The 26,565-nt window shown below is 42.4% G+C and overlaps 1 protein-coding gene across 2 annotated transcripts in view; it reads right to left on the bottom strand.

Moving 5' to 3' along the window:
- The window catches only part of GABRB1 (gamma-aminobutyric acid type A receptor subunit beta1), a 146,551-nt gene that overhangs the window by 11,868 nt on the left and 108,118 nt on the right, over window positions 1-26,565 (bottom strand). The window contains exons 6-9 of one of the 2 annotated variants that reach the window (XR_010071124.1): window positions 8,027-8,164; window positions 7,767-7,919; window positions 4,704-6,465; window positions 120-4,204 (exon numbers count right to left, since the gene is read on the bottom strand). Coding sequence is in view for 1 of the 2 variants with exons in the window: in XM_063335223.1 (XP_063191293.1) it covers window positions 6,215-6,465; window positions 7,767-7,919; window positions 8,027-8,164 (542 nt within the window). In the remaining variant the exon portion in view is untranslated. Of the gene's footprint in view, window positions 1-119; window positions 4,205-4,703; window positions 6,466-7,766; window positions 7,920-8,026; window positions 8,165-26,565 lie in introns of those variants that run through there. The other variant, XM_063335223.1, reaches the window with a different exon arrangement.

Here is a 26,565-nt window from a genome sequence, read left to right as displayed (position 1 = left end):
TATATTTTAATATCATTTGCCTTTTTTATGTATGAATGTAATTAAGCCCGAAAGGCTGCATTACTTCAAAGTGTTTACATATTCATTTATCTTTAGTTTTCTACATGTTTGTAGCAAAACCTCTTTTAGGAAAAGTTTTTTGGTATTTCCAGGATGACTCCTGACTTCTCCATAAAGAATTCCTGTTTCAAATTCCCAGATATTTAAACACCCTCTGTAACTCGTATGAGGGAAATACACATCAGGAACACAGACCTCTTAAATGAAACTTTAAAGACTTCACCTTGAGGCTTGAGTATTAAAATTGTTTTTTGTAAACTGTGGCTTTGGAGTTACCCCAAATATATTACAATCCATACCATGGCTGTCTGGGGATGCCTTTATATCAAATAAAAAAAAAATAAGTTACTTATTGACAATATCTAGTCTTGTGAAGCACCAATAATATGCAATGCTTTGTTTGCACTCTGAGCTTTACATTTTTAGCAAGACATAGCAGAGCTAGGAAATGGTATAATAATCTACAGCAGGTTTGAAATGCGTTCAAGATAAAACTCCCAGCAGAGCACACGGGGAAACCCAGGCCCTGGGGGTTGTCGCAGAGGGAAGCTGGGAGCCCGAGAAAAGCCTCGGGTCCGCCTGGCAGTGTGGAAGATGTTCCTTCCCATTGCTGGAAGGAGAAAATGTTGTGTGGTGACTGATGGTGTATCTACACTGTGCCAGACTAAGCGCTTACTAAGGGAAAACAAAGAAGCGAAGGGGCTATTTGTACAAAACCCTCCCAGCAGAACTGTGGGGAAAAAAGTCTTCTCAATGGAGTAATAAGTCACCACAGATAGCAAATGCTCTAGTCAGGTTTAGTAACTGATTCTGTCCATGTTGGAACGAGCGTTCAGTGGGAACGCTCCAGTTCCCACCACTGTTTTGGTGGGAAAAGGTCACATATTCTGGGTTAAAGAGGCCCGATGGTCACAAACCAGCATGGTGTTTGCAATCTTTCCTACTCTCCAGAGGACTGCCGTAACTATGGGAATATTCATTACTCCTAAGTTCTGACATTTGCTGTGGAACAAGCAGCGATCACAGCGTTGTCTCTGTGTAAAATGAGATTGTTTTTTTTTTTTTTTTATTTCTCAGAAGTTTCGGTAGTTTTCTTCCCAGTTTTATGGAATAGCCCTTTGAGCTGTCTTTGATTACGTAATCTAACATTTAAGCTAATTGACTTTAGTGTTATAATAATAGTAACAGTAGTGCAGGCATCATTAAGCAGTTATTATGGCTTCTTTTTTGTGAAGACAACTCATAACTGCCTACAATCTAAGGTGATTCATAGGGATGTTTCTTAAACTAATATGCCTTGTCAGTTTATTATAAGCCAAGCAGTGTATGAATTTCTGCTTTAAGGGTTATGAATGAACCTGTTATATCTTAAAATGAGCTTTGTTTAAATCATTTTAAGCGCGATGATTTGTATACGTCACGAAGCAATTCAGTCTTTGAATTACAGCCTTCGCAATTCAGAGCAAAGGACCTTACACTGATCTTGAATAAATTAGCTCAGAGAAGTATAAGAGCTCTTCTTAAGTACCTGGGTCAAATTTGCTGCTTGTGCAACATGAAGCTGGACCAATAGTTCCCACATAATTTAAAACCCTTTCAGAATTTGTTGAAGTTCACTCCAAAATATTCTTAAATTTTGTGCAGCTGAGGTTTTGTTATTGAAGCACAGAAATTCTACACGTTCCCATAGGAATCTGGAAAATGTGCAAATTGTTAAAGGATCCCCAAAAGAGACTTGTTATTGATTTTGTTAATGTTAAAATGGATTAACAGCAAATGTACGCACAGTAAAAGCTGTAAATTTTCTGTGTTAAAATCTTTTCTCTCTCAGTTAATACAAGGCTACCTGGGGCTTGCTCTTGGCCCTGTGCTGGAGGAAGCCTGAAGGATCAGAAACAGCCAGCAGGCTTCAACTCATGCCACCCCGTGTCGCAGTGATGAGGCGCTTTCCCCACATCAGGTACGGTTGCACGCAGTCTTTGACACGTTTGCGTTGGATGGCATGACAAAAAGTGGGGATGGAAGGGACAAGGCTCTGTCTGCTCAGTTTTCTGGCCCGCCATCTGGCTGCCTGCTTAGTCCCCTCCTGAGGTATGAAAGATGAGCTATATCAAATCCAGAGCAAGTTCTTCCTTGTTTGGATATAATGTGTTTATTCTTTCAAATACCACTTCGTTGTTTTTTAACTGTAATGCCCTAAATTTTACTACATAAACCGACCATTGCTCAGATGAAAACAGGATTTCCTGCTTAACAGATATTCTGAGCCTAAATGTGTGTTTGCATGAACATACACACTCTGCCTTCTTTGTACAACACATGCATTTTGCCTGAAGTTGTAGAAAGCTGAAGAATTTTTTTTTTGTCTTTTGAGCATATCATGAAGAATATGTAAGGAGGATGTCAAAGCATCTAGAGCTGACATTGTGTTAATCATCTGGTATAATTATCAAAGTTTAAATATTCTTCAGATGCAGGTATGTGGTGACGCTTCTTATAATGACATTTGTAACTATATTTGGTCTGTATCTATATTGAGTTTATAGATTTTTTAAAATTTTTTGTTTGCACTGGAACTACCTAAAGCCTAAATCAGCACAGGTACATACACACGAATCTTCATCAGTGATGGAAAAGTCTTGATGTGTGCTCAGGAATCATCATAACAAGAAATAATAATCTGGTTTATGTGTTTACTTAGAAAATGAGTTCCCTGCTTAGGAGCATCAAATGATATTTTAAGTGTAAAATAGTTAAAGTGATAAAAAAAAAATCTCCAAAACAACAGTCCTGTGTTGACCACATAAAACCAGTCAGCTTTAGGGGAAGAGCGTGTTGGCATTCCTTGACAGAAGATGAGTCTCAAATGCTTAGTGCTGTCTGGAATGGGGTTTTACCTACCTACTTTTTTTTTGTGTGTGTTAACTGTTGGGAGATAAAAGGTAGGAACTTTTGTTTTGTCTCAGTACAAAAACATCTTCTCTTTCTCTTAAGATGAAAGATTCAGGGCCATGTTAGTCATGCAAGCTGTCTTGTCGGAACAAATGCAGTAGTGTTATCACAAGCTGATCTTCAAAGAAACAGGTCATGCTCGGTGGGGATACACTCATTCAGGTGTGGATTTACTTGAAGGTTGAGCTAGTCGTGTGGTTACGTGATCCCTCCTTTTTCTCCTTCCAGTAGCTGCTGGAAGCTGGAAAAAAGTACGTTTTCCTTGGAGCCTGTGGCTGGTCTCTGTTTTTCCATCTGAAGTGTTTCGTGGTGCACAGAAGGTTTCAAAGGAAGGTGTGATGCTGTGCAGAACTGGGGAGCAAGACACCGTTTGTCACCTGCCTTGTGTTGCCCTTAATGAACCCCTTGATGGCTCAGCCCTGTTCCCACTCACCTTATGGTCACATCCTACCTCTTTCTCCTGCTTAAGAGACAACTTCTTTGTAATGATTATTCACATTTTAGTTGTCTGGGGAAACAGAAGCAGTTGCATGCAAGGACTATCTAAATATTTTCTTGCCGGGTGGTTTGTCCTGTTTATCCATAATTACGGTGGTTTCCTCAGTGACATCTAGCTTTGACAAATAGACAAGGAGATATAAATAGTCTTTATGCTTTATTTAGAGAAACAGTAAGACTTTTTACTACAAATTAATAGTTTTTTGCATACTAAAGAATGAAACAGTATAAACTGTGAAGCTGGAGAGGTTTTATTTCCATCTGGTCTTCTCTATCCTGTGTTATTATTGCAGTCAGTTTGCTGAGTGTCGCTCATACGTCTAACGCTTTTGTTATCTGGTGAAGGAATTTGAACACTTCTAGTCATGGGAGTTGTATGTCAGAAGAGAAGGAGCAATATCTTCACCTGGCACAAAGAGAGGAAGCACTGTTACATATCTTCTGTTGGCTATATAGGTCCCCGTACGGGCGAGTGGTATGGGTCAAGATTAAAAGGGGAAAAAATATCCTATAGCTGTATATACTTACAGCTGTACTTCTTTTGTGCTCCAAAAAAAAATTTCCCCTGCTGTGGTACAGACATCATCATACCAGTGAAAAATCTCAAAACATGATGGAGAGGGGCTGGGAGATGTCTTTGCTAGAGATCACATAACCTTCCTGTGTCCCACTGCTCCGGTCGCGTGCATTCTTCCTGCCGAAGACAGAAATATGGCTGTTGGACATCAGCATTTCCATGCTGAGTAAAACGAATGCTTGCAAGGTTTCACATCAGTGTATCTCCAGTAGGATAACAAAAACAAAAACCATCGATATCCGTACACATGTGTGTGTCTATGTGTTTATATATATATATATATGTATGTATAAAATCACAAGCCTGCACTGTACAGGCAGAAAGCAGCCTGTTCACTTAAAGCATTCTCAATCTCAGAACGGAATTGCAGTCTGAAGTGTGAACACTTACAAATCCTGGCACAATGCCTTCCATTTTCTGTCAGAAAAATGCCAGTTCTATGCATGTGGTGCCCTGAAAAGTTCAGGTGTGGTTGTAAATACTTTCCATCCCACTCTGAATACTGGTCTCAGCATAATCTTTGCCAGCGTAACATTTAGACAAAAGCTTTTAGTCATGAGTTAGGGCTTTTTGTTAGTTAAACAAACTCTCCAAATATGTAGGAAAAAGAGCTTACCTGCACTCTTATCCTTTACACTTTCTCATCCTCTACTCAGTTGAGTGTACTGGGGCCCGTGTAGCCAAGGCTGACCTCTGAAGAAGTGTTGCTTCCCTCTTTGTCATGAACCTTTGCTGTGTTCCTTCTCACCTAGGCCAGGTTATCTCAGGAGCTGTTGAGGTGGCTGGTCAGAGTTTTTGGGTTTTGTTGTTTTTTTCCCTTCCTTATCTTCCATGGATAGACAGTGTCTGTGCACCACAGTCTGTAACAGCGTGGCTTACCTCCTCTGCTCTGTGAAGGACAATACTTTGTGGGATCTTGGAGACTGCTGCAAACCTGGACTGAATTTGTGCACCCACTGTCATAAAGTATCTCCTACACATTGGGACAGGAGGCAAACGTGGGTAAGGACTTTTAACGGGCTCACGAGTTCACGGAAACTGCAGACGTGACGACTCTGTTAATGATATTTAGCTGCAGCGGTGTGGCTGCTGGGACAGAAGACACACAACTCTAGGACTAATAAAATACCAGAGTTTCTGAAATCCACGTCCTGACATGTATATGAAATCGCTACCATCCGCCAAGCTGAAGTCTTACCTGTTAAGAGTTCTATGTGTCAGTCTCATTCTTCAAGCTGAACAGAGGGTTTAAATATAGTTTTGTCCAAATGTTATCACCTCAGGCCACAACAGTACAGAAGTTTATAGGACAGCCTGGGTAGGATCTCATTAATACTTGGATGTAATGTATTGTAAGAAAAGCAGAGAACAGAAGAACATTTTTGTCTCATTAGGGTAAGTATTTTCTTCTGAGTCACACTGGGCTAAATACACCTGAGGGAAGTGTTTATTTCTGAAAAACTGGGAAAAAACAGAATAGATTTATGTAAGTTTGCAAGTGCTCAGTGATGTACTGCTAAATTAAACTTTTCCCTGTTAAAAAATTGTCCATAGTATTTTTTTCCTGGAGTTTGTCTGGCTTGTTTTTTCTGAGGGGGTAGCTGTGGTCTGCTTGAATTTAGCCTGAGGGAAAAATCCTGACATCTGTGAAAGCTGTTCTAGCCTAGCAGCATCCTCCTCATGTTCCTGGAAGCTCAGTGGTGTTGGGCTTCATTCAAGACTCACTGAAGCAACAGCGTCTGTCTTTGTTTTCTATTTTTGGTGAAGTTTCTGTGGGTAAAGAGGAACTATATAATAAATATTTGTTCTATACCACCTTCTATAGCAAAGAAATATACAGTTGAAATGGTAAATATTTAACTTCCTTGTATTCGTTGTATTTCTTCTGCGCTGCAAAGAAATGCTTGTTCTGAATATTCATTTGCATTTTCTGTAGTTTCTTACTCTGTTTTCAGTTGAAGACGAAACAAACCATATGTTGCTGTAATCTCCTTAAAATACGACTTTCCCCTAGACAATCTAAAAGGCTTTTGCATATGTGTTCAAGCTGCATTTGTCTCTGTCATCATGTACATCAACACTGTCACAGGAGAAATAATGCTTGAAAAGTTAACTTGAACATTTTACCTGGACTCTATTTGTTTCCAGTCTGCTCTTCTCGCCTGTAGCGTGTCCCGCCCTGCCTCCTGCCTTTTTTTGACGTTGGGGTCCTTTCCCAAAGAATATGTAGTTTACAAAGGCGTATTCCAGCAAGGCCAGGAACACAAACACAAAGCATCCCATCAGGTAAATATCTATTGCCTTGACGTAGGGGATCTTTGGCAAGGTCTCTCTGAGGTGGGTGCTGATGGTGGTCATGGTCAACACAGTGGTGATTCCTGTGAAAGGAAGAAAAAGATGGACTAACAAGACTGGGAAGGAGGTTTGAGCATGAAAGGTGGCAGCATTGCCTAGCTACCACGCACTTCTCCTGTAGGTGGATTAATTATGGGATCAGGTTCTTAGCAGCCAAGGGAATGCTTTTTTGCAGGACTGGAAAGGAAGATATCCTTACAAGCCTGCTGTTGGCACCTTCCTTGGCTTTCCACGCAATGGAGGGTGAACAAAACAGCCTTCAAAAACCAATGCTATCTTCCCTTAATTTTTACAATAACTCTGCTAGGGAACGTGGTGTTAGCTGACCTGGGCAGCAAAGAGTTGATCACTGCTCTTTCTATGTAAGGAAATGCTTCTCTATTTACAGCAGTAGCCCTGCTTGACCCCATAGGGTGGCTTGCATTGCTCTGGGGAACTGGATTAAGTATCTAGCTTTTGAACTGAAAACAGAGGATTGAAAGGGAAATGGGAAGCTTTATGATGGTGTGCTGGTCTTTGATGAAGAGAAAGTGTTTGTACTAAAACAGCTTTTCCTGGTAATGGGGTGCTGGCAAGTAAAGCGTTTCCATCTCATCATGTTATCCGTCACTGCATGATTATTTCTTTTTTTGTGTGTGTGTGTATGTGTTTTGTTTTAGCTGGATGAAATTATTTTTTAGTCTGCTTTAATCACAGGTCATTAACGCATCTAGAGAATAGCTCTAGGCACAGGTGTAATGAGCTGAATTTACAGAGAGCTGGGACAAAATGGCTTTCTGGCATTAGCATTCGAAAAGCATATCTGCACTAAGGCGCAGGTGGTGGCAGAAGGTCTTGGTTGTTATGGAAAGTTGTAGGAAGGAACATGGTACAGGAAATTACCAACTAAACAGGTAAAACAGGCTTATTTGGTGTAAGCTGGTTTATCTCCACTTGATGTCAGTAGGATCTTGTGTATTCATTCCAGCCACACACCTGGCCTGAGAGGATGCTTTTTAACATCAGTGAAATGTTGATGCAGCACAGTGTAGATACCCTTAGATACCTGAATTAGGCTTTTACACTTCAGTTTGGAAGCAAGATACTTTTGGCCTGATTCAAAGGCCATTATGGCAATTGGAAGCTGGGTTCCCAACCTGACTGTGGTGCAAGAACTTCAGACGTGGGCAAGGTGACACCTGCCTGGCTCCCTGACAGTGAAGACCCTACGCTGCATGAGTAAAATCACAATTAATGCTGCTGTGATCAGCCATTTGGATTTGGTGCTACTGTATTCAAAGGCAACAAGTATATACGTAGTTCTGTGATTTTGAAAAGAAGTTACCTAGAGCAACTCTGGCTGCAGAGGCGTCGTAATTGATCCAAAAAGACACCCAGGAGAGAATTGTGATCAGCGTGGAAGGCATATAGGTTTGCAAAATGAAGTATCCAATATTTCTTTTAAGCCGGAAGCTAAGCGATAATCGGGGATATGCTCCTGAAAGAAAGAAGTCATTATATGACTAATGCCTAACAAAAATTAGACACTGATATTTCTGGGTTGAGGAAGAGAGGAGAGATTTTTTTTAAGTAGCTAGTACTTACCTGTTGTAAATTCCACTCTCTTTGATACCATCTTGTAATCAACGATAGAAAATTGTGGGAGCTCGATGTTATTAACTCCCGTTACTGCCGACTCTCCTCCGTTCCAGTAAAATTCAATATCATCAGTGGTGTATCCATCTGAAACAGAGGCGCAATTTGATTATTGATTTTTCTTTTTGTTGTATTATTTGACTCAAGTAGTTGCGGTTAAAGTGGAAGGAGCTGCCCTTAGTCAGGAATTCAGCCTTCTGTTGTGTGACATTTCGTTGCACAGAAGCCACGCAGCCTCCTCTGTACCCAGGGGAAGCTTCTCAATGTGGAAAGGGAGAAGACAGAAAACAAGGATGGTATTTAAGATTAAAGATCAATTTTTAGCGAGCTCTAATACTACTACTTTTCGTTCAGGCTGGAGCTGCTCAGTTCACCAACAGACTGATATAACACCAGTGAAACTTTTAAACTCTCTAAGAGGAGCTCTGACAGTAAAAACAGGTTCAGCTCCCAGCTTTGCATTTGATTTCCTATGCAGACTGTGACAAAATACAGAGTTTGGAGCCAATGGAGACAAAGACGATCCTAGAAGAATTCAGGTGCCTGTGCTATTACCTGACAATGTCTGTCGGAGCTGTAGGTATCCCTTTGATATTCATGCAGCATTTTATATTTTAATTAGACCATGCCATCTTTGATCTTCTGTTATCACAGAACTATTTCCTATCGACTTCAAAACTAGCACATTTCTTCTCTTTCCTTTTAACAGCGATGTTGCTTATTTATCATTTAATTAAAAATTAATTTTTCATTCTACCACTGGGAATTAACATTATTGTTACCATTTTGATTAAACTCAAAAGTGACTGAGTTTCAAAAAACATCTCACAACTGATGATATTTTTGAACTAATATTTAAACTGGTTCCAATTTATTGCATTTTACTACTTTCTCCAGAGATCTACCAAAGGAGAGCACAAGATCTCATCTATTTTTAAACTTTTCCTCCAGGTGTTAGATTTAATCAGGTTTAAAATCATATAACACAGATCAAATAAAAACACATGTTTGAATGCAAAGCTTTAGAAAACCCGACAGTAGTTTTGCCAGCTGAGCCAACTGTAGAAGCCTCTACAGAGTTAGGAACTTATCCCTTCGTATCCACCAGTAATGCGATCTCTAGCTAGGGAAATTAGTCCTGAGGTGTCTTTTCCTGTGATAGTGCCTGGTAATCGCCTCATGTCTGGAAGGCTGACCCCATGCAGAACGGGTCCGTAGTTTCCCTGGTGACCATCGGAGAAGCTCTCACAATTCGCTGCCGGGCCCAAGGGACTGCTTGGAAAGTCTGCAGGTATTGAGCTGTTGTTTGATGCAAACACACAGCGACGGGCTGAACAAGGTGAAGTGTTCGCCTGTCTTATTTGTGAACTGCTCAGTGCCATGGTTTGCTGTCTGAATTGCTCCCGAAACTGTACTAACCTGTGTAATATGGATCACTGCGGTTCGCCTAAAAGCTGTGCTTCCCATTAATTATGCTAATGTTTTGGAAATGAACCATCCCGGGGCTGTCACACAAGGCTCTCTGCATGCCTGGTTTTCATTCCTTCCAGGTAGAATCCAAAAGGTTTTCACTGCAAAAGGTCAAGGTAGCTGCTTGGTAGTGGGGCTTCAGTGGCTGCTTTAAAGGCGTTGCACACAAGCCGTGGGGCCAACATGAGCCACACGTGGGGTGTCAAACAGAATGACTGAAGGAGGGGATGAAGACTGCTAAGTCTGTTTAAAAGGCCAAGACTAAGATTGCCAAGGAAGTGTTAACTTTGTTTTCTTGCAAATCTCTATTATTAAAAAACCCTCTCTTGAATGTTTTCCCTTTTTAAAAAGGATACAGGAAAATAGAAGAAATGGTAAACTGTCGTCTCATCCTGAAAGGGTATTGATTATGTGTAGACTTGCCACCACACAGACATCCTCTACATGAGGTAGCAGTCATAGCTATTTCTTTATCATTAGGGGCTAGAATTAGAAAGAAGGAAGGTACAGCACTACCCAGAAGTTTCACCGGTACTTGGTGCAAAGAAGGTTTAGATGTGGGAATCCTGGATTATGCTTCAGGGTTTGGAAGAGAATGGTGAACCTGATTCTTCTGTTCTCTGCCGTCGTCACCTGGGGCCCTTTTCACACCCCTCCCTTCAGTTCCGCTCTAGTTGTGCTGCTTCCTTGGCTGGTGCGTGCTGGGACCCAGGGCAGAGAGAGGAGCCACATCCAGCGCTCAACAAGTCTTGACTTCATTTGTGGTCTCCTCAGGCAGCCTCTGCCAGCCTCTCTGCAGTTCCTCTGCCTTCTTGACAGAAGAGGGAATGGTTATTGCAGATAAAATTCCCTTCCTCAAAGGTGAATTATTCTAGATTTAGTTGTTAAAACCATAACAGTCCCAAATAAACCCCTGTGATATCACAGGGCAGATTTCAACAGGAAAACAGGCACACCTTCCTACAGAAGGATCGTACCGTGTTATTGGTACAGTGTGTGGTGATGCTGGACCTTTGCAAAACCAGATTATGGGAGTTTTTTAAAGTAGGCAAATGTGCTTGTCACTAGTCTTGGAAAGGTTTCCATGACTTTGGCTTCTAGATAAAAAGTAGAGCCACAAAGTTATAAAGTCAATTGACCAAAAGCAAGAAACTTGCATGGAAGCTTTCAGCTGATGACAAGCCATGACCGCTGGCAGGCCATGTCTTTATCCTTTGCAAACTCAAAAAATATTTCCAAATACTGCAAAAAATGGATCTAGCGTGAGGTACCGCTGTTTCTAATATGCTGATTTGTTCCTTGAATTTACTCTAGACAAAGCTGGGGGAAATTCTGAGAAAGGGATAGTGATGCCTTTCAATCAGGAGCATTCACATTTGTTAGCTCTCTTTTTAGAAGAGTAATTGAGCAGGACCATCTTCCTGTGGTTTTATATAGAGGGAACCTCAGCACAATCATGACTTCCTTGACAGTCATTGTAATAACTCTGCTAGACACTAACAAGGTGTAAACTCTCCCCAGGCTGTCCATTCCCTGGCGTGACATGATTTTTGTTGTGTGATGTCCTTCATTACATGCTTCGCACGTTGTGTGAGAGGCATTGCTTTCATGGCTGACGATGGTTCACAGGAGCAGGACTTGGAGGCCCTCATGTCCCACAGGCGTTGACAGTGCTTTTTGCTTTCCAAACTAGCAAACTCGAGAGGAACACAGTTGGCTGCAGTTTAAAGACTGGAACCAATCTCAGCTCTGCACAGGGTTAGCAGAGGACAGATCACTCCCTCCTTTTTGAAGTGGATGGTGCCTTCCAGTGAGGAGCTGTAGTGATGTAAATTAAGAAACGTTCAGTGTGGAGCAGCAGTAGCTGCTGGCTAGCAGGCAACGATAAACCCTCATTTCTGGCAGCATGTGCCTTTAACACTTACAATAGAAGAAAAGCTATTTCAATGACAGAATAAGTGGGTCTAGTCTGTGCAGTGGCCAGCTCTAACATGCTGAGTTGTTCACTGGACTTATCTGTACTGCTCAGGAATTCCCTCAGCAGCTTTTTTTCCCATGTGATCCTTTTCTCTCTGGGTACGTACCCATGTCACCGCTTTAAGGGGACGCCTCTGCTTTTGTGACAGAGAAAGCAATTCTTACAACTGGATGGTGATGTGTGAACACAAATTTCATAGAAGTCAAATATTGGGAGCCTGAAATATTTCAATTATGTTCATAATAGCTGTCCAGCGTGGTTGTAACTTTAACTACATGTCATAGTTTTGGCTGGGATGGAATTAACTTTCTTTTTAGCAGCTGGTGTAGTGCTGTGTTTTGGATTTGGGAGGTGAATAGTGTTGGTAGCGCACTGATGGTTTTGGCTGTTGCTGAGCAGTCAAGGCCTTTTCTGCTCCTCACACCATCCTGGCCAGCGGGTGGGCTGTGAGGGTACAAAAAGCTGGGAGGAGACACAGCTGGGACAGCTGACCCCAACTGACCAAATGGAAATGGCCTCAAGTTGCATCAGGGGAGGTTTAGATGGGCTATTAGGAAAAATTTCTTCACCAGAAGTGTTATCAAGCATTGGAACAGGCTGCCCAGGGAAGTGGTTGAGTCACCATCCCTGGAGGTATTTAAGAGACTGGTAGACGTGGTGCTGAGGGACATGGTTTAGTGGTAACTTGGCAGTGCTGGGTTAACGGTTGGACTTGATGATCTTAAAGGTCTCTTCCAACCAAAATGATACTATGATTCCATACCATGTGACGTCATGCTCAGTATATAAAGCTGGGGGAAGAAGAAGGAAGGGGGAGACGTTTGTAGTGATGGTGTTTGTCTTCCCCAGTAACGGTTACGCGTGATGGAGCCCTGCTGTCCTGGGGGATGGCTGGACACCTGCCTGCCCACGGGAAGTAGCGAGTGAATTCCTTGTTTGGCTTTGCTTGTGTGCGCAGCTTTTGCTTTACTTATTAAACTGTCTTTATCTTAACCCACGGGTTTTTTCCTCACATTTACTCTTCCGATTCTCTCCCCCATCCCAACTGCGGGGAGCGAGCGAGGGGCTGCATGGTCCTAGCTGCCAGCAGGGGTTAAACCACCACGCTGCAGAAGTCTAGAATTATTTCCCTAAATATATAAGACACGAAATAAATAACATTTATCTGATTTAATAGCACGAGTTGATCTAATTCGGTTATGCCCGTTCCCTGAAAACCAGAACCAGCTTCTCGGGGTGGCCGAGCTCCGGCGTGGCTCTCTCCCCGCTCCCGGTGGCCACCGGGGGTCGCCCACGCTCCGCGGCGGGGCTGGTCCCGAGCGTCGCTCCCCGCGGGGCAACCCCGCTCGGAACCTGCTAGCCCCGCCGCCGGATTTGGCCAGGACACCGCAATTAGAACGCGTTAGAGGAGAGCCGGGTTTCGGGGTGGTGGTGTCCCTCATGTCAGGGGCTGCGTTGGATGGCTGGGCATCGTGCGGAGGAGGGGGCCTTGGGATTTAAACACATTTTCCCAGTATTTCTGGAGAAAAAGTGGCCTGGTTTCTGGGCTGACATCCCCAGCAGTCTACCCCAATTATCAAACAAATTCCCTAGGATTTCTGTGTGTGCTTTTCTTGACCTAAATTATAAGTGATTGCAAAGATTATTTTTTTTGTTATTAATAAAGCTCCCATGAAAATTATTTGAGCTATTTAAGCCTTTGTTTGCTTGCTAGATTTTTTCCAGCTTCAAAACCATTAAAATATGCTTAATTGCCCCTTGAGATATTAAACTTCTGCTTCCTAGAAAATAACGTCTAGAAATGATAATACAGTCCTTGATGTGCCAACACTGCTTTTTTTCACTTCTAGACCAGCAGCTGAGAGTTTAAGTGAGAACACTTAAGCAGAAATACCACAGATCTAAAAAGTAACTGGATTCAAGCATGGCAAGAAATAGGTTATGTATAAATCTTGCTCTTCACAGGCAAAAATATTTTAGAAATGTTGCTGACATTGTGATATAGCCGCGGTTAACAGCATATTAGATGCTAATGTCACCAGGCTGTTTTATTTTCCACCGCAGCATTTACCATCTCAAATACCTCTGGGATAAACAAAGATCTGTATTACATTACCTCAAGAAATAGAGTCGTGGTTCTACTACTACTAACAATTCCACAGAGATGTCCAAACGGAGCCCCATTTTCCTTCTGATTCCCCAGGGCAGGCAGCTCCGAAACACCCAGCCAACAGGGTCTCTGCCTTAGGGATCTGAGTCTAAATCGGGCATTTCAAAAGAATATTTCCACTCTGTGTCCCCCAAAGAATTTGGCTTTGAGTAAAGACATGAGGCTGGAACCCAACCCTCTTCCACCACTACTGGATCATCCCTTTCCTAACAACTTAGCCTTTGTTGCCGGATGTATTCTTACAATATCATTTTTCTTATTTCACCCAGTTATTATTCCTATGACTGTATTCAAACAGGAAGATAAAGCGTTTCTTCCACACACCACTGAGGCGGTCCATTTATTGGAGTGGAAAATTTGAATTTCCACTTCCATATGAGTGGAAAATTTATTGTATTATTTCGGCTTAAACCCAACATGTGAACGGGGCACCGCAGATCTGAAGATGTGTTTTGGAAAGCAATGTCACTAATTAACTAGTTAAGGTGACAGAATTGCTTGAAAAGGCTCCCTGCCACCTGTGTTCGAGTGGGTGTTTGGAGCTATAAGTGACTTTTTTTTTTTTTTTTCACTGAGAAATACTTTCTATAGGCAGATGGCAGATTGTAACTGGGGATAGGATTCAGAATTTAGCCTAAGCAATAGTGACCCAAATGAAAACTTGGTTAGAGTGCTGGAGTACTACAAATTGTCAGTTATTTAAAAAGGTTTCTCAAATAAAAATAAATTTAACATATGGGGCAATCTGTTCCATCCCAGTTGGAGACATCGCTTCCTATCCATTAGAAGCAGAAAAATAAATGTCATTACAGCATAAAGTCACTTTTGCAACAGCATAATCTAGTTCAGAGAGTGAGTTATAACCTTGCCTTACTCTGCAACACCTTTAATATTGGTTCATTGTTATCTGTTATCATTTTTTGCCCCTCTTAACTTTCTAAATCTCATTTGCCAGTGATACAAGGTTGAAAGTCCTTTGGGAGAGGAGTTGTTTGGTTTTGCTTAATAACTTTTTAATGGCTAACACAGCAGGATTTCTCAGTATCACTGTAGCTTCAATAGATGGAAACATTAAAGGTTTCTGGATAAGTAATCAGACTTGTACCGACAATGCCTTACTGGTTTATTTGTCTCCTTCTACTGGATTATGCCAGTGATGTCAAAGGACCTACTGAGCCTAAAATAAATATAATGCAGTGCACAATCAGAAATACACATTAATATGTTTTATCTAGTATGGCTTTCATGTGCAAGAGTACCTCTTATAAGGCATACCGGTATTTTTATGTTTTCTTATTCACTAGTAAGAGTTTAAATCTCATCAGCTGTAAAAAAACAAATGAGGAATTACTAGGAAAGGAAAGTAAATGCAAAATTCTTTGTTTGCATATTCATATGCTTTCCAACTCATGTTGTGCTATTTCTTGACTGTTATATGCAGTTTTCTTTCTTTCCCCAAAATAGCTGTGCTAACTTGGCTACAAAGAAGGGCCACGGTGATGGTTAAGGATAGACCTGCTTCCATTGAAGGAAGGACTGACCGAGTCATGTCTCTTCAGCCTGGAAGAGGTAAGGTGGCTGAGGGAACGTTATGACAGAAGTCTGTAAGATCCTAAGTTAGCACGGTGAGCTTGAACAGGACATGATTATTCACAAGCCCTCATACTTCCAGGCCAAGAAAGCAACAACATGTTTGTCTAGTGGCTATCTTGGAAGAAATAAAGGGAAGTACAACGTACAGATAACTGCAGAACCCATTGCACGGCATGATGCGAGTGTCAGAAGTTTGCGCTTGTTCAGAAGCTGTCATATATTCACAGAATAAAAATCTATCCAGGTTATTAAACACAATGATACCATTTCTGACTTGAGGTAGCAAAGGGCAGAACACTTACTTGAGGATATTACATGGGAAATATCAGCATAGGAAATATCCTATGCTCTGTTCTAGCTTCATAGACATGTGCTGCTGGCCACTGTTAGAGACAAGATGATGGGTGAGACAGATGTTGGATCAGAGACAGTACAGCAGTTCAGGGTCTGAGATGTTCCACTACAGCCTGATTTGCCCAACTTGTGTCTTTCACCTTCACAACTCATATTTTTACTTCATCACTGGAGTGATGATTTTTGGCCTGATGTTGAGAGCCTCTGACTTTACACATCTTTGTGTAATTAGTGTAAATTAAATTGCGATTAGAAAACCCTGTTCGTGCCCACGCATTTTCTGTAGCAATAAGCAACCTGCCCATAGTAACTCAGTGGCCAAAACGTCACTGAAAACTCAGAGGTTTCTTATATGCAAATGTTTAGCGAGCAGTGCCAGTGATTTAACTTCGGACTTGAGACATTTTGATGACCTGTTGTGTCAAAATTAGGAGCAATGAGATTGCTTTTTAAACTTTTGTAACAAAGCAAGTGTGCAGTATGCGCTCCTGACTCGTGTCTTCTTGTGTAAACTAGATACTCGTGTAATTGTAGGTGTAACGTACAGATGGACAACTGCTTTTAACAGATCAGCCCTGGGAAGTACAGCCATCATACATCAGTTTCTACAGACCTTTAGGTAGTTTCTCAGCTTATAATCTAATTTGAGGGGCTCAGAAGCATGAAGTTTTAAAATGTCACTTTAGTTACTTCGGTAGTTACAGCTGCTGAGGATCTGTTTGTCCAACTGCTTCCATGTTTCTCACTTCTTTGCCTGAATCTTCTTCTGTGGGGTTGAAACCAGTAAAGTTCTGAAGTCACACCGTCGTGTTCTTGTCTAAAGGTTAGTCAGCAGTGATCAGGGCAGAAGCTATGCATGAGATTAACCCCCAGAGTTTCCTTGCCTTGCATCCAAGTTTACTTCTGCTGGTACCAGACTGAACTTGAAGTTTGGAGTTGGGAAGAGGGGGGTTGTTTCTTTCCAGTAGCAAGTGTCAGAAATCCCAGTCATCTTCTCTTGCTTTCATTCTGCAATACCTTTTTCCTGTTTTAAGCCTTCTCCTTGTCCCTTTCTTCTTCTCCTTTTGAATGGACATTTACACTGGATACTGTCTATATCTCAACCTGCAGAAAGTTGAACTAAAGCTCCTGACTTCTTCTGGTGGGGTTTGCTTTGGTTGTTTTTTCCTCTTTCTTTTTATCTCCTACCCTTCATTCCCCCCTTGTTTGATGAGGAGGGATAAAAACCCCATCTTTGGGAACAGCAACACGCAGATCACAAATTGTTTCTGCTCCGGTTCTGGCAGTGCAGGCTGGGAGTCCCTGACTCGGGATGGCGAGAGGGACCTGACCTCTCCTGGAAGCCCAGTGGTGCAGTCCCTCACCTCTTTCGCTAACTCAAAGGACTTCCACACCTTCATGAACCAGACTAAGGTAACCTGCTTGCAGTACTGTCAGGAGCACATTTTATGTAGAGTTTTTAAGTCTGATGCAAATCACCCTTCCATTTCCTCCTCCTCCTTTGCCATCTAGAAGTGCCATACAATAGATGGCTATCCCAGTCTGAGCTGTAATCCTGGAAGTTTTTTCTGACTTGAGTTGCTTTACAAAGTTAAAAAGAGAACAGCACTATTTATAAGTACATTATGTAAACACTAGCAACAGAGGTCCAGCTGCTTAGCATTCAATTAATTTAGTTCAGTCAATATTGCATGGTACATAGTTTTGTTTGCTCGTATTGTAAACACATCTTGCCCTTGAGCACTTATCTCATTTGACTAATTAAGATCTACTTCTAAGTGCTCCCATTTTGTTGCCAGGCAGGCTCCCTCAATTTCAGATACAGCTGTTGTACTCGGCAAAAAAGACATTTGAAATCCAGGTCCATCTGGTTTGTGCTCCATCGTGTCAGGCCAAAACCTGCTCCTGTTTAAGGCAGCAGGGCTGCTGCTTTCAGCAGGACTCGGACTGCAGATAAATGAGGATGTGTTGCGTTTCCTACTTATGCCAGCACGGCTTATGCAAGTACACCTTATATTCCTATGCAATATTGTGTTCTCCTTTTAAAATTGTAATTACTTAATTCAGGTGCTTAAATTTTTCAGAGGGGTTAACACAGATCTAAGCACAAGGCCAGTGTACTCGGGCTTTTTAGATAAACAATCATAGAATCATAGGGTTGGAATGAAATTTTCATGGTGGTCTGGGTCACTGTTCTGATGATGTAAGTAGCTGAATTTTCAATTCGTCAACAATTGTAGAAAGATTTAAAGTTATACTGAGCCACACGAAAATTTTTCTTCGGACAAAATTAAGAGTAATTGCGTGAAATAAAGTACTTTTCTAAACAATATTAATTTCAAATAAAAATGCCAACTATTTTGACTTTTGAAAATGAAATATTGACTCTTTTTAGAAAATATATTTTACAATGCACATGTACTGTGCATGTATTACGCTTTTTCTACGTGCATATTTCGCTAAAATAGTTACACATTACTGAATCGATACACTTCACTGGGGAAAAATCCTTGCCTGAAAAATACCATGTTGTTCTTTTTCACGTTGTCACAAGACCATGAAAGGAAATTTAGATTTGACTGTTGTTTTAAAACTTTGTCACCGATCCTCTTTACTTCTGTAACCATAGGTAAATGCTAATTCTGTACTGCCAAGAAACAGGAGCAAGAAAGTCCTATAAAGAACAAAAACTTAGGGAAAAGTACATCCATATCTGTACTTGGTAACAGATTTAGAGCTGTAACAGGAAAGAAAAAGGAGCTTCAGGCTGAATTCTAGTCTTGGTTCTACAGAAATGACTCCTGTTGGTTATGAAGGTGGGATGGCGTTGGCTTCTGTGGGGGAATTTACCTCCACTAAGGCACTGAGATAAGCCACCATCATTTTCAACACCTTGACATACACTGCGGTTCACGGCTGGGCTAAGCAGTGCAAGCTCCCAGCATTTTTTGGGCGGCCTGTGGCTGAGGCTGATTTTGTGCTAGCAATGACTAGGAAGGAAATAGCAAAACTACAGTAGAAAATAGCAAAATTCTCTTACTGCTAAGAAAATATACACCACTTTTCATCTCTAGGCTTTAATGCTGTACAAAAACAATCCATCTCCATTTTGTAGGGAGACGTGAAGTGCCTAAAGGGGAAGTATAGAAGGAATATATCACAGTTTACCGACATGTTGCATTATTAATTTCGCCCTATGTAGGGTATGCAGAGAAATGTTAGACCTTACTAGTGTGGTACGACTGTACAACTCTGGCCAATAATCAAAATTAAAAGGTTGCACGTTCCCTTGGGCAAAGAACAGGCTGGGTTCAGGAGCGGGATACAGTCCTGCACCGAGGAGTTGACTGGCTTCTTGGACACCAAGGTGTCCGTGATACTGCTATGGCTGCTGTTTTTCTTTAACCACTAAAGAATGAGCAGGGGATTTCGGCGGCTAAAAGCACAGACTACAGTCAAGGAAGAGGCTTTTTAGGTGGTTGATGTACAAAGTCTGCTTAGTGTCTGCAGCTTTGCGCGGAGGCAGGCATGCGGCACACACTCATTAGTGGACTAATATGAGGTGTTAACGGAAAAGCAGGTGCTCCACAGAGAGAGAAGGTCCAAGGTCTTACAATCAAAGGACACTGAATAATTTTCTGTGTGCCTCATCCTGTTGATACAAATTCCTGCCCGTTGTAAGTGTGTGAAATGTTTGAATTACAGGTTCTGTTGCTTTGACCCTAACCGTGAATTCAAATAAGGCAGTCATGCTCTGTGTGGTTTGAATTAGAAATGGTAATATGTTAAATAACCATGTGTTTTCTCAGGAAGAACTCTCCGTAGGTAATTTAGCGTACATAGGCACTTACGGCATATAAATGAATGAGAATGGAGATAGATTGCAGAGGAGATTAGCCATATATTCCGAGTTAAAAGTAAGTCATTGAGAGTATGAGCCAAAATTGCGCCTCACCAGCAGGAACAGATATACTGGATAGCAATCTAGCAACCTTTAGATGCTGCTTCATTAGCTGGGATCTGTACATAGAGTTACTGTGCAGCCTTTCCATTTTCCCTGGCCATGAACGCTCTGGCTATGCAGCCCTGATCCTGGCGCCCAGTGTGAAATGAATCGTCTAACTCAGTTTCCGCCCACATGCCGATGGAGAGTTGTCCCTTGTACAAAACAGGCTTGCACTCCAGCGGTAGCAGGTATTTGAAAGACAGAGGGAGGCAAACATGCACCTCTCTGCACGGATGGCTCCTGCGTGGCCAGGGAGGTCTGGGCCGGCAGTCTGGGAAACTTGGTGCTGCAATTTGGAAACCTGATGAACTGAGGACTGCCATTCACCGGAAAGGATAAATTCAGTGAAAAATCATATCAGTATGAATGAGCTCTTTGAACACAACCGAAATGCTCAGTGTTTTCTTCTTGAAGTTTCCCACACACTGTGGTCTGCTCATAATGACCGTTTCTTTGTACAGGCTACTTAATGCTTGTTGCTTTAAGTTTATGAGGATGATAAATACATAAATAAAGCTGTTAGAAGTGGTAGCAGAAAGCCGATGGAGGAAGCATTAAGAATTTTGTCTGAAGGGATTCCATTCCATTCCCAGTTCTGCAGAGTAGATTCCTGAGGGCCGGAGGACTCATATGTAAGAATACTGCTGCTTAATAAAACTACTTCATGCTCATGTGGTGCCAGGTCAGGTAAGCAGTCTTTCCACACAGAGACTCGAGGCATTGTGTTTTGTCTATTTGTATTATTGCAATGCCAAGGAGCCATAGGTATAGATCAAGACACAGAATGGGCGTATATCATAGGCACTGAACAGGAAATTTCTGAAGATTTACAATATCTGTAAACGTGTATGTATCTGGGGCAAGGCTTCATTCTCACAAATTGAAATGGATCCACGAGTACCAGAATCTTCCGATTTGTTCTGGGTTTTGTTTGTTTTATACGGCAATTCACACCTTGGCAGAAGACAAGTAAATACATAAAGTGTACTTATGGCTGTAACATCCTAGGACAATTGAATTATCTCAATGAACAATATGCCAGCTCTTCCAAAAATGGGATATGACCAGGTGCAGAGATTATTCTTCCTGCTGCTCTGACTGCAGAAATACAGACTTATTTAAGAGCACAGCTGTTTCCTAAGAAATCAGCCCGTCCTCTAAACTCTTATTTTTAATAAGCAAGCCCAGCTTTTCCTTTTGCCATTCCCCTGGCCGGGGGCTGTCAGAGGCTGAGACCTGGTGAGGCTGTGCTGGAAAATGACTTGGCCCCAGCTTTCCTGTCCTCTGCGGTCACCAGGGCACAGCCTGGGCCTTGTATTGGTACCTCTGAGGCTCCTGAGATGGCAATAAAATGAGAAGAGCCATTGGTGAGAATGACTCTGCGTACCTTTGTGTGCAACCAGATAGGTGACTCGGCTAATTTCATGTGGTCATGCACTGAAATTGAGTGTCAAGTATGTGCTATTAAAATCTACGCATCCATATGGAGGCAAGCCATCCATCTTTTTGAAATTAAAAAGGGAAAGTCATATAGTCTATACTATCAGCATCTGAGTAACTTCTAAATTTGTGTGCAGTGTAAAAATACATTGTGAAAGTAAAGTAACTGGTTTATAGCCCTCTGGGGAAAGGAATCTTTCCAAAGTGTGGAAACAGAGCAGTCACTGTGGCTTAACACTAGTGTAGTGTGAAGAATGAATTATTTTAGCTCAGTGACTGACTTAGAAGATGAGCAGTAAGGAATGACTTAAATTGAGCCAAAAATACATTTTCAATTTTGATGTGAAAAAAGTGAAACATACAGTCCTATTTGGCTGATTTCTCAGTTTCAGTATCAACAAGCTATTTGTGAATCTGCCGCCCAGAGTATCTGAAACACAACTTGCTCAGCTCCACAGCTCTGTGCTAGTCCTTCTGTCCCCATCATGTTGAAATCTGCTGCTGTGGCTGCTTATGCTGTAATTTTAAAACCACTCCTGTTTTGCTGTCCTCTGCAGCTCAAAAGGGTGGCATTTCGGCTCTGTCAGAAGTTAATGTGGATCTACAGATCGCTGTGTGCATGCAGAGTCTCCACGGGCGATCCTTCTGCGAGTGAATTTGCAGTGATACAAGCTCAGCGTGTGTATTCTGCATAGGGTATACGGAGTGCCCTGGGGTGTATTATCTGAGTGTCTTTAGAAATGATTGAAGTGTGTTTCAAATTGCAAAACGTGTTGCCCAGAGAGCAGTCACTTTGCTGTCCCAACGGGCAGCACATGGGATTACGCCAGCAGCCTGTGTGTGCTGATCTCCATTCCTGCTCTTGCTGGGATATTTCCTATGGTACTGTCTTGCTTGCTTTATGAGTGTGCTGCGATAAAGTGTGCTTTTCTGTTCTTCTAGTGTTAACTCTTCTTTTGCTAGGTTTTGCGGGAGCTAATTGCTTGAATATGGCATGTGATCCATGGCAGAGCCCTTGTGAAATAAGACGTTTTGTGTATGTCACAGAGCAAGCAGCAATGGGAGTACAGAAGAAGGCATGGATGGAGACCCAAATGGATGAATTGTGAATGCTGTGAATTGGATGAACTGCTACGAACCTCGTATCACTTATGGCTGACAGATTAAGTCAAGATGGGCAGGCAGGAACTCTTCTGTCTTTTGCATTCAGATAATCTCAGCCAGATCCCACTGTTTGAGTGATCTGAGTTTTGGAATGGATACCTCACGCTCTCTCTTCATAGTCCACCAAGTTTGAATGAAATTTAAGGCTGAGTATGTATTTCAGAGCAGTTAAAGGAATTGGCCAGAAGCAGAAGAGAGCTCTTATTCCCAGGGCTATGACGTAATAACCAGGGACAAGTCAAAGTGGAGAAAACGAGTTCCCCACCCCGCCTGCAATGGTTTTCAGGGCCTGCGGGAAGCAACACATGTCGGGACAGGGGTTTATGGCTGACACGTCTTGTAGGAGAGCAGGGGAGCCCAACAGGCTCTTCATTTACAGATGTGGCAGAACCCAAGCAACTGTGGGGAGTGGGACCTGCCCTCATTAGAAACATCAGAAAGATGGAATCTCTTAAAAAAGGCATAGAGTTGAGCATCCTTTCAACCTTTTTTTTTTAACGGGGAAGGGGCCCTGAAAGTAGTTTTTAGAGTACTCTGAACAATGAGCTCCTCTGGGGGGAAGAAACTGTGCCTTCTGTGGAAGCAATTTGATATGCTTGGCGAGAAGAAGCAGGATGAGACCAGGTGCCCTTTCAGTGGTTTTGGATACTGTAAGGAAAAGACATGAGTGGATCTAGCTCAAAGCTCCTGCTGCCTCAGGTACCAGCACAGTCATATTCATTAGTGAATTTTTATTGCCAGGCATGAATAAATTACTGGATATCTGGTGCCTGCAGACAGGCAAAGGAAAAGCTGTCTGGGAAAGCTTGGATTTAAGACAGGTTTTTCATCTCTAATAAAAATAGCCCTTTTCGTTTGAGGTGCAGGTTCTTACATCCTTGGTAGTTCAAATGCAATCATACCCTGGATCAATGAAATCTTGTCTCAAGCAGGGAGCTGTGATAAATCTGTTCAAATCTCATTCTGTCAGACCACTCTGTGCCAACACAGGTGATAATGAATGTTTAGGTCTGAACACAGTTGTTTTTTTTCTGGCAACAAACTATGTAGAGGTTCAAGCGGAGTATTTTATTGATTCACTTTAAGTTGGTTGCGCTTTCATCAAAGCATTACATATATTTAGTGTTAGGTCTATTTCTATGTGAAGCAGGGACAGCCATAAAAACAACAGAGTCAGTGCAGCATTGCCGTTCTCTATACTGTAGCCAAATAAATGAATCTTCCTCTTTTCCCCAACTCGCTCTGTTCAGCTTTTTGTGGGCTTGTTCAGTTCTCTCCCAGACAAGTGAAGTGGTTTCTAAAAGTGCTGCTGACAAGGCTAACGCATGGTTCAGTGTTGCAGCGTCGATCCCTGAATCATGCTGCAGCACTACAGTTGTCATAGAGACACAGACTTTTGAGACCAAAGGGACAGCTCGGATAATCTGCTCAGACCTGTTGTAAAACACATAGTAGCTTGGCAATGAGTAAATAACTTTGCCAAATTGGAGCGCAGCTGCGCCCTCCCTCTCCTGTGACAGTGGAACACATTTCACCTAGGTTTGGGCGATGCTGGAAGAGAAACCCCAAATGGGGATGTAATTTATTGTCAGAGTGGTGCTGTCAGCACATCTTTTTTCTGCTGAGTGAAAGCCAGGTGCAAGCGTAGTCCACAAGGTCACACTGTGAGTGTGATACTGGTGACTTCAAAGGGACAAAGAGTATTAAAGTAACAACAGTGTCCTGTCTTATCTCCTAGGTGGTATGGCGCCGTCAGCACTGGTATTTGCAACGAGGGATGCTGGAGGGGGCAGCTGCGTGAGGTCAGAAGTCTCTGACAGACAAGTGCTGGGTGACTCAGCTGCAGCAGTTTGATGCTACTGTCCCCCGTTGTTTGCCTCCTCCTTTTGTCTGCTCTGTTATCAGCTGAGAGGTGTGTCTGCATCTCACCCATCGCCGGTCCAGAGCCTGCCACAGCTGCTGCCAGGGACAGTGGGCTTGTGCCAAGGCACTGGGTTGTGAATTGCCATAGCAGTTGTAGCCCTTGCCAGAGGCTACCTGGTACAGCTGAAATAACAGCTGGGGGATTTAACATCTTAAATTGCCAAGCTGATATCCATCAGAGCTCACGTGAGAATGCCAAGCAGCCTGGGTAACCTCCAGCCAAGTATTAAGTCTCCTCTGTCCCAGAATATGCTAATCTGTGAGAAATGGATTGTTACAGATCCCAGCTCCACTGATGAAGCGGTTCCAGTTACGAAATCCCTTGATTTTATACACAGAAGTTTCCAGTGGCCATCACAGTATTAGAGACTGAAACAGGTGTAAAGCCTCTGATATGGTCTCCCCATCTGCCACTGCAGAATTTGGAATAAGGTGAACTGCTTGAGCAAAGCCATGAAAATGCGTGTGAAGGAACATGTGCAACCAAAATGCTCTCCTCCTCCTAAATGTATACATTTCTCTGGTTGTCAGCTATGCAGACACAGCTTCTGCAGTCCTGTAAGATAGCTCTGGGAAAGCTGGAAATGTAATTTTTTAATGAAAATAATCTGCTGGCTCAATATAAGCACATATTATCCCTGCATTGACTGCTCTGCTGGAGGGGTTTGATAATAGGGCAGCATTTGATTCTTTGTGCTCTTTTCCCATTCCTGTGTAGCACAGTAGTTTTGCTGCTATTTGCAGTGCCTAAAATTACTCACTGGTAAGTATTATTAAGGAATAACTCCTACCACTTTAGATTTTCAGGGATTGTCTTTGGCTAATTTCCACAGCATCCCTGTGAGGTGTAATGACACACTGCCTTTCTGCTCATGAATACTGCTATGTTCATCTCTTCTTTGAGTAGCTTAAGAGCAATTCATCCGTGGGACTGCTTGGTTCCTCTGGAGTGTGCTCCTTCTGCAGTAGGAGTAAGTCTCCCTTTTTAAGGGAACTCAAGGGAGGGCCAGGTTGTGTGTGTGACTACTGGTGTGCTCTGCCACAGCTGTTGTGGATGCTCTGGGAAGCGCTGAGCTTGTGGAGGAGCAAATCTGTATCCAGCTTCCTGGGTTTAGGGCAGGACAGGGAGAGGACTCACCCACATGCCACCTTCCTACCACCCTTTAGGGATGAAGGAGATCCCGCAGCTCTCACATTGAGGGGGAGCACGGAAGAAAGGGGGGCAGTTTGCAGCAGCTTTCTGATCCACCCAGGGGCCAGCTACAGTCTGACCCTGGATGAATACGTGAGACTGAATTAAGGCAGAAGCAGACAGTACTTCAAACACAAGGAGACAGGGTGGTGCAGCATGTAATGCTTATGAATCTGAGTGTAAAATCTGTTAAACAACATGCTTTCCAAAGGATGCTGTTGAGGAAACCACTCGGCAGCCCTAGTGCCCTTGTACATGGAATTAGAACAGGTAGCAATCCTGATTTGCTCAGAAACTTCAAGGGTTTTTTAAAGGGGTTTTTAACAATGGTTTAAGGAACATGCAATCCATCTTTGCCATGGTCTAGTGTCTCAGCATTAGTTTATCTGTTAGGCTTTTGCTTGCTGTTTCTATTGCACAGTCATACTGCTTGCAACTGCACCTCCAGGTATGTGCCTCCCTGCGAGCCATGCATTTATGTCTGCAGGAAAGTAGATCAATAACTACTCCTGCTTAAATGCACAATAGATGTTTTACATGCCCATGCAGACCTTTGACTTGGTATATTATTCAGCCTTTGCCTTTTTGCTTAAACTCCTAATTGTCATGTGCATTTTCTACAGGCATTAAACTCCCCCCATAAACATTTATCTTCATTTCTGAGTTAATTTACAGTGTTTCTGCTGATCAGCTCTAATTTAAAGGGTGGGGCTGATGAATGGGCCATCCACTTGGAACAAACATTTGAAACCACTAATAAAAAAGCAGACCGTGCGAGTTGGGGTGGTTTAATTGACAAAAATGGAGCCGTGCCAGTTTTCAGCAGCTGAAGATCAGACATGTTACTCCTATGTCAGATGACACGCTGCTGAGAGCTACTAGATTTAGGGCTATTAGTATTGCATAGATTTACACATCCATACAGGTCTTTTTGCTGTCTGTGTGTCCAGTTTAGTTTATTGTTTTCTTTCTGCATGCCTCACGCTTGCAGCATTACTGGCAGCACCAAGTATAAAAATGCTGTTAAGGAGCAAAGTTAGGATTAAAAGAAGGTCAGTGTTACTGTTATTACATCCCTGCTGAAGCCAAGAAGGCTGTAGGTAGCAGAAGAAGAAATTCAGTGGCAATGGCAACTCAGAGCACATCTCCTCAAAGTAGCGATTATCATTCAGTGCTGGTTTCCATGAACCGTACTGCT

The sequence above is a fragment of the Chroicocephalus ridibundus genome, chromosome 5 (genome assembly GCF_963924245.1).
Source record: "Chroicocephalus ridibundus chromosome 5, bChrRid1.1, whole genome shotgun sequence".
NCBI classification, from domain to species: Eukaryota; Metazoa; Chordata; class Aves; order Charadriiformes; family Laridae; genus Chroicocephalus; species Chroicocephalus ridibundus.
Note: the sequence above shows the minus strand (reverse complement) of the source record. Positions and strands in the feature narration are given on the sequence as shown.